Below are 8,947 nucleotides of genomic sequence, written 5' to 3' on the forward strand. Positions count from 1 at the left end.
ACAGCAAAGTAGTCAAGAAATATTAGATAAGTAAATAATATCGACGCAATCGTTTTAGGGTGCAAGTAATGCTTTCTATAATTTCAAACGATATTTAACTTCTCGCTAATTTCTACCAAAACGACATATAGATATAATATTTGTTTAGATACAATTGTATTGAAGAATATTATATTTAACTGTGATATTGCAGGAGAAAAGTCAAGATGTTGGTGGAGATTGTGTTGTTGTTTGTGTTGGTGTTGGTGTACGCGGTGCTGAGGGACAGGCGCCCCCGCAACTGCCCCCCTGGTGAGTCTTAACGCGGAAATTCACTTCCTGTATGATGAATATTTATGAAACAACTACAATTTTATCAGAAAAATCTTACTTTATGTCTGCTGTTCGTCAAATTATTTATCATAATGGTCTGGTAAGTTCTTCGACTTCCTCATTTGCTAGAAATAAATGCAAGGAATTATTCATGTGCGCTAATAACCTTATGATATGTGAGGCCGATAACTACGACAGAAACTAATATTGCAGGTCCGGCGGAGATCCCATTTTTTGGACGATTTCCATTTTTCGATGAAGAAACGGGCGAAAATCTACGAAAAAACTACGGTGATATTGTCATGTTAGTATCAACAAACAACTTTTTACTTCAATTTTTTAATTCAATTTTTTTACTTCAATTTTTTACTTACTAGAATAATGATCATCATTAGGCATCATTATCATAGTGATTAAATTTACGCTAGTCATGTTACCGACTCATGAGTGAAGAATACAATATGTGTAGAATAAAGCACGAGTTTACAAACCACGTAAGATTGACGGTATGGTATTACTTGCGTAAAGCCTAATCAGGCCTAAATTCTCAAAGGCCCGTCGGTTTGTCTATCGAGCTGAATTAAACTTTTAATGATCAATGTAAGTGCAACTAAGAATGGAATACTTTTAATTTAGAGCTTTTTGAGATTATTTATACGGTTTTCTTGAAGTCTATTAATCAGCATTCCAGAATGTGAAAATTGATTTGCTGGATTCAATACTAGAAATATTAGTAGTATCTGCATCATAGAATAGAATAGAAGTGTCGGCATTGAAGAAATGGGCCGATGGCCTGTAGCCGATTCTTCTACTTTTCGTGACTTGATTCACAAGGGATCCGGCCTTTGGAACCCGATCTTTCCATAACTGACGATTGATTTAGATAGCTCCTGGACTTATTACCTGGTCCGTAAGTTGTTAGGCATTTTAAGACTGCACATATGCTCCTGCATAGCTTCGTCTAGTCTGTTCTTGAAGGCGCTCATACTCGGAGCGTCAACGATGCTATCAGGGAGGCTGTTCCACATGTCGGTGACTCGAAGCGAGAAGAAATGTTGTCGCATGGATGTGTTATAACGCAGTTTTTTAGTTTATGGCCGTGGCTCCTGGCGTTGGTTCTTGTTTCAAATTCTAGTAATCCTTCTGGGACCTTGTTCAAGCCATGAGTATACTTGTATGCTTCGACGAGGTCCCCACGCAGACGTCGATAACTGAGGCTTGGAAGCTTCATAATCTTTAATCTTCCCTCATGGGACTTGCCTTTCAAGCCCGGAATTATCCTTGTTGCACGTCTTTGAACACTCTCTATTAAATTTTTGTCCTTTTCAAGTTTCTGTTACCACACGACGTTTCCAAACTCTACCCAGTTCGAAATTCTCGCAGTCATTGCGGCCGTTCGCCGCAGAGACGTTCGCAAACGCGCAAATCTAGGCCGTTGTTGCCGACTTTACCTCGCGTCCAAGCAGTCTAGCGACGATATGGCCTCATCTGCAACGAATAGCGCGAGGCCTAGGTCGGCAAAAGCTGCGGCAGGCAACTGGTCGCTCCTCTACCGCGGCCTACGTCGAATATGCCGGCGGACGGCGGTACCCTTTCCAGGCCGAGAAGCGCTGCCACAATATTGCGCTGCTGTGGACATTCCTGCGCTGTTGATCTCCCTGGCGTTGCGCTGGGGCGAGCGTTGGCGCAGGCAAGTTCACCCGCGGCTGGCTTCCAGACTGCGGCGATTTCTGACTGGGTAGGTTCGGGCGCACGACAGCAACAAACAACTGCTTCATCGCTTCTGCATCTAGGAACTCGAAATAGCGTCTGATCAGTCCAAGTCGTTTATTGGCTTTATTAACTTGACCTTCAATATGCTTAGAAAATTTCAACTCATTGTCGATATTAACTCCTAAATCTTTTTCCATTGCCGACTTCGACATCATCACTCTGTCGTTGCATCCGTGTCTTCTCATACTGTAATCTTGCTGTTCATTATTCTTGCCAAGGTGGATTACTTTACATATGTCAGCGTTAAAACGCAGCTGCCACTTATCAGCACAGTCAACCAGCCTGTCAAGATCACCTTGCAACTGTACTTTTTGCGACGTATTCTTCACTGTATTACAAACTTTTGTGTCGTCAGCATACATCGAGCACACGCTAGACACAGCTTCTGGCAGATCGTTTATAAACGCAACGAATAAAACAGGCCCGAGAACGATTCCTTGTGGCACGCCGCTGCGCACTGGAGCCCAGTCTGATACAGACCCGTTAATACTGACACGTTGTCGTCTCCCTACTAGAAAATCTCTGATCCATTTGAGTACATTACTTTCAATTCCCAAAAACTTCACTTTGCGCAACAGCCGATCATGTGGAACACATTCAAATGACAGGGCAAAATCGAGGTACACTGCATCTACTGGCTCCCTTTCGTCCAGCAGGCGGGTCCATTCGTTCAGAGTAGACAAGAGGTTAGTGGTGCAGGATCTCCCGGCAATAAAGCCATGTTGAGAGTCAGATAGGAGATTATTAGCAGTCAAATGAACTATCAATCGATCCCTCACAACAGATTTCTCAATCATGTATTTCTCAACCTCGCAGGTGTCGCACTGGGACTATACGCTCGGTGTTCCTGTTCGACTCCGAAACAGCCAAGGAGGCCTTGGCACGACTGGAGTTCGCCGACCGCCCAGATTTCTTCACCACTTTCAGCTTGGACGATCAAAAACTCGGGGGAAAACACGATAGTTAACTTGACTCGCATATCTTCACTTATTACCTTTTTTTGGGTTCGTCTACTATATCTAAAATTTTAATTCACAACTTTCAATGGTCGGTTCTCTAAATGAGCACTCAGTAGCAGAGATCTTAGAGATGGACGGCTGTCATGCATCATACTTCAGCGCCGCTAAGTTGGGCAAGACTTGCGCCGGGCTCGATTTAAATATTATTTAATTTTATGTTATATTACTCATCACAAATAATTCATTTCATTATTGCTAAGATACTACAAGCGAAAATAACAATTAAAAGACTGCCTGCCATCGTTCGAATTGATGGGAATACATACTAGGCATTTTATTTGTGATTAAATTGAAAATTAATTCTCTGACTGCACAACGGGCTTCCATTTACTTCCACCAGGTGTTGTTAGCAGCAACGGTGTGCACTGGCAGCACGACCGCCGTTTTGTGCTACGCAACCTACGCAACCTTGGTAAAATTGAAAAAATTTATCATCTCACAAATTTAGAATCATGTACGAAAGAGATGATATTCAATTCATAGATAGAACTGCAATAATTAACTACAAACACTAATACAATTCTCATAATGAGCAATCACGTAGAATATAAATCCGGAACTCATTTGACACGGTTATCAGTAATACAAGGAGAAAGGGTGTAATTTTAACCAAGAAATCTCTTGCACTTTCACACACAAAGCTAATTTTTGGAAGATATTTGGTAAGTTTAAAAATTTTCTGCGTAGGACGAATTTGAGGTAGGCAGTTCGGTTGTTTCTTTCCCCACTTTCATTCCCTCTTACCTTCACAGTTGGAACAAAAAATCACTTGATCTGTAAGTACTGCTACATTCGTCTCGAACCTCAGACCTGCGTTTCTCTAATATCTGGTGTTTGGATATCAGTGAACAGTTTCAATTCTGCTAGCCATATGCTCTGCTGTGTCAACGTGCACAGATTCGGGATTTATTTTCAGTCAGTGAATTCACCAAACATTTTTCAGCTAAATTAATACGTCAAACCTTCTGGCCACAATTTACAATTCAATTGCGAGAATTTGAAATTGTATAGGTAGATGAAGTATAAAAGTAAAATTATATTTTTCCTTTTATGTGTGCTGGATGAAGTACAACAATTTTGTATTCAAATACATATTTATGGTCTACTCCACTACCAGGAATGGGTAAAGATCACCTAGAGGAAGCAATTAATATCGAAGGCAAAGCGTTGGTGGAAGACCTCAAGAAGTACGGCGGTGAAGCCATCAACTTCCCCGACAGCTTCAAGACTGTGGCGCTCAACATCATCTGGCAGATGGTTGCCAGTTAGTCTTTAATTTCTGTTCTAGTCAAAATCCATACAAACTTTTGTATGTTTCTTGGTATATGAAAAAATCAAATAACTTTTTCAGTTCGAAAAGTGAATGAGATGAGATGAAAACTATCCATCTCTCAAGGAAGAGTATCAAGTTCTGAATGCTTCTACCAAGTCGCAGGTCTGAGCTGAATTTATATTGATTTGGTGTCTTCTTCCAGGTACTCGGTACGATCTTCGCTCCAAAGAAGTTGAAACGATTCATCGCATGACCAATGAACTTCGTGAAAAATTTACGCCGTTGTCGGTATTACCCTCGTTCGTTCCGGCATTAGATCACCTGCCTAAATCCGTCAAGAATTTTCTGTTTGGCGATGATATTTTTGAACGCTTTGTGGAAGAAATGAAGGTTGTCGTGAACGTGAGTTGAATTTGCTGATAATAATCGATGATAGTCAAAGTGTATCACTTTCGTGCCTGATATTTTGATGACTTTTCCATGAACAATCGCTGAAATTTGTTTTTACACTTAAGCCCGAAGCGAATTAACCTAAACATGAAACATTGAACCTGAGAATCCAAGGCCTAAATATTTGCATACGTATTTGAGAACTATAACTCATTTTCAACTATGGCCAATTGAGGTTTTCCATGCCATGCAAAATAAATGGATCTTCTTTCCTCTAATAGGAAGCCGTAGACAAGCACCTGGAGGACTATGACTCCGACAACCCCCGGGACCTCATAGACGAGTACATCAAAGACATGAAGGCAAGCGAAGGCGACAACAATTCTCTTTACAGGAAGGGAGGTAAAGGATTTCAATTTGACCCGGATTTCCAATGTTAAGCAGGTATGCATGGTTGTTTTCTCTATTTCGCATTCGCATTGACAATCGTTATTGTTCAAAATGAACTCGAAAAGATCTGCGTAATTCGTGTTGGAGAAAACCATATCATTGAAATGTCGAGCTTGTTAACTTATTGGAATCAGTTACATCTCGATCTTGAGATCGTTTTTTACGAGGCCTATCATGCGTATTTACTCATTCCAGCTTTGAACCAAATCGTCAACGACCTCTTCGGTGCGGGCTCAGACACAGTGAGCCACATGTTGAGGTGGATGGCCTACCTGCTCGCCCGGTATCCAGAGTACGCAACGAGGATGCAGCAGCAAATAGACGCCGTCGTGCCCAGGGACCGTATGGTGTCGCTCGACGACAAACCGAGGTACTCATTTCATCTAGTTAATTCGTTTGGTGCTATTCTGCACTGCTGTCTAGGAGGGCTGGAGGACATCAGTTAAATTGAAGGTGCTGGAGACAAATTTTGTATATACTTTACGTTCACTAATAGTTAATTTACTCCAGGGTGTATCTCGCTAGCCACAGTCCAGGTTTTTTTAAAAGCTTCAAGTCAAATTGGTTGTTTCACATCTCAAAAAAATATTAATTCGCAACGAATAGATTATAAATAAAAATAAAACGTGGCTCACCGATGATAATCGGTGAACTTGGTGTATTATATGGGAGTGCCCCAATATCCATCGATGATTCGTCGATGATTTATAGGTTCCGCATTATCGACGGTGCGTTTCTAGCAAATCGCTTTTAAATCATCAATAACCGTTCGTCAAATCTGCGCATTTAATTGCGGGTTTTTGGGTTGAAAAAGAAACCATCATGATCCCATTGTTTCTTACACGATAACCATGGGATTATCGTGGAAGCACTAATCATTTAGATGAATAATGTATATGCCGAAGAGAAAAGTATTGTTAGGCCTATCCATTTTTGGGAAAATATCAATTTCCTGAATTTGACGCAAATTTTTCATGTACACCAATTTGTTGTGCTTGAAAAGTTGCGATCATTTGGGTTTCATTCATTATATCATTTGGCATAAATAAGGTGGAACATAGACCGGACACACCATCCATGCGCCATCGCTGCTGGACCTACTAGTTCCGCCAATAGCCACCAATAGTCATCGGTGCTTCACCAATAATATTCATTTTGTGCGACTCTCCATTGAATTGATTGATCCTTTTTTGATGAAAAAAATTTAAAAACTGAAAACTTGAATCGAGTCATATTCATACACAATCCAGTCATATTCACCTCACCTTGCGAAATGACACCTCATTTTCACATCTAGCCTGCCATTGGTAGAAGCATTCACCGTTGAAGCTTTGCGGTACTCGTCCATGGTGGTGTACAACGTTCAGAGGTCAGCTCATCGAGATACAACCATCAACGGCTACTTCATCCCCAAGGTTAGCCTTATAGTAGCCTAAGATAGACATTTATCTGAAAACATTAATTTATTATTTATATAGTTGTTTGTTTCGCAACAAATGCAATTTCTTGCAGTATTCCGTTGATCTTTGTGATAAATCTTCAATGTTAGGTTTGACTATTTCAGATCAGCCTCCTCACAAGGTTACACACGTCGTTGCAAAGTGTTACAGCTCTGTTGCTATAGTTCACAACATTTTCTACCTGCGGTTTAGAGTTCAGCATCACACTCTGAAGCTGTGTACCCAAATTAAAAAAATTGGTAACGCATAGGCTTCAGCCAATGAGCCGCTCCACTCGTCTTGGAGTTCATCTGTGCCTGCTTAGGCAAATGAAAGAAATCAGCTTCTATGTAGACAGAATGATTCTAGTCGATGTCACGATTTTGAAGCTGCTACATCAGCTTCTAGTGAAAAGAACGTGTGAATGAAAGCTCACAGTGCCCCTAATCTTATTGACTGCATTCACTGCAACACATTACAGAAGATACCGATTTTTTATATTGGATTTCAGGGCACTATGATTCAGGTCGGCAACTATTCTATTCACCGCAACCCGCGGTACTGGGACGACCCCCACAAGTTCTACCCTGAACGATTCCTGGACGACAGCGCCACCAAGTACACTGCTCCTAACATCGGCTTCTTCGCCTTCGGTTCAGGTGAGGATAGGTTAGCCTTCGACATGAGCAACATTTTACCGCCAAACTAATTTTATAATCCAGGTGTGTCCCTACTATAAAAATTCAGATTTGTTCACACTAGTGAGACGACGAATTCTACGTTTGATGATAGGGACAACTAGGCGCAAAAGATTTGTTTGAATTTGATTCCTTTGATTCAGCGATGAGATGACGCCTGCAAGTTTCATGCCAAAAACTGTCGACTTCACATTTTTACATTTTTGGGACCGATGAATTAGGTTTTCACGCAAGAAATTTTTTTCATTCTGCCACTCTGCAACTGAAATATTTCTATAAGTTTTCTATACGAAAACAACCTCCCGAAATTTCATTGATGTTCTCCGTGTGTTACTTTGGAAGTTTAAATAATGGAATTATTTAAACTAAGCAAAGTGCATTCGCCAGGTCGACGTCAGTGCGCTGGGGAGCTGCTGGCCCGCATGGAGTTGTTCCTCTTCACTGCCGCCATCATCCAGAACTTCGACGTCATTCCTCCAAAAGGCGTGGTCCTCAGCCAAAAAGACATAGTGAATTTGGGAGGTCTTCGCACGCCGGCAGACAAAAAGCTAATCTACAGACCAAGAAACTAACATTTACACAAACCTCTGCCCAAACCCACATTGTAGGGCACAGACATCGCGATAATGGAATCGGTCGAGAAAAAAATAAGCATTTGGGAAAAAAGTTGCCAAGGTATCGTCTTTGTATCAAGTTACACAATATAAAAACTATTGTCGCAAATTTAAAAAAACCTAAATTTTTCCCTCTCAAATGAATAAATTTAGAATATCGTATTGTAGAATATTTCTTTCAATACCACTCAATTATGCACCGTGAAGAGGCTCGTGGTAAGAGGCAATTAATACTAAGTGAAGGAAACGTTCCAATTCAGCAGCTTATTGAAATCTAAATAGAGCATAATTGGCGTAATGTTCAAACTGAAAAATGTGCTAAGAGCCACTTTAGGCTTGGCAATTTTTTTGGCTGGAGAGGCCTAGGTAGATGCTCAATTAGATTTGACGCATTATTATTATCAATTAGATTTAACAGGTTTTGCTTACTAATTAGATTTAACAGGTTATGATTAGTAATTAGATTTAACAATTTTTTGAGGTTTTTGCGTACAAGGTGCGCGTTTTAACTGTGAGGCGAGTTTGGGAGATAGTTTTAAAAAGAATATTAATTCTGTTGGTTACGGTCGTGCGGGCCAGAGTTCATTATGATATTGAACAGGAGAGAATACAGAGCCTCTGTACTTAACCCTAACTCATGTTTCTCCGTCAGTAATTATTGTCAAGTTTGATTACACAAAGATTAAGTTTTATGTGGTAGAATATTAATGTACTAGCAACATACGTTCATGACTTCATCGTGGCGCTGTCTATTAAACTGTGTCTTGACCTCAGGAGGCTTTTATTCCCGGGAACAATCAATGCAAACCTGGTGGACCCCGAACAATGGCCATTAGATTCCAATATCAACTTACCTTACCTATTTTCCTCTGTGAAAATACATAACGTAAATTTTTTAATAGTAGTATGACACGCAATTAAGCGTCTCACATCACCGGAAAAAATCCTAAATGTTGTTCGCATAACTTCTAATCCGAGG

General features: G+C 40.6%; 1 protein-coding gene across 1 annotated transcript; it reads left to right on the forward strand.

Moving 5' to 3' along the window:
* The first annotated feature begins 206 nt into the window (after positions 1-206).
* Positions 207-7,970, forward strand: LOC108664779 (cytochrome P450 2L1-like). The gene is made up of 9 exons (XM_018151462.2): positions 207-291; positions 3,406-3,516; positions 4,222-4,368; positions 4,580-4,779; positions 5,049-5,169; positions 5,413-5,587; positions 6,515-6,632; positions 7,168-7,315; positions 7,742-7,970. Exons 1-9 carry the CDS (start codon positions 207-209, stop codon positions 7,924-7,926), a joined length of 1,290 nt encoding a protein of 429 aa, XP_018006951.2. The 3' UTR covers positions 7,927-7,970.
* Positions 7,971-8,947: the final 977 nt, after the last annotated feature.

The sequence above is a fragment of the Hyalella azteca genome, unplaced genomic scaffold (assembly GCF_000764305.2).
Source record: "Hyalella azteca isolate HAZT.00-mixed unplaced genomic scaffold, Hazt_2.0.2 contig5669, whole genome shotgun sequence".
NCBI classification, from domain to species: Eukaryota; Metazoa; Arthropoda; class Malacostraca; order Amphipoda; family Hyalellidae; genus Hyalella; species Hyalella azteca.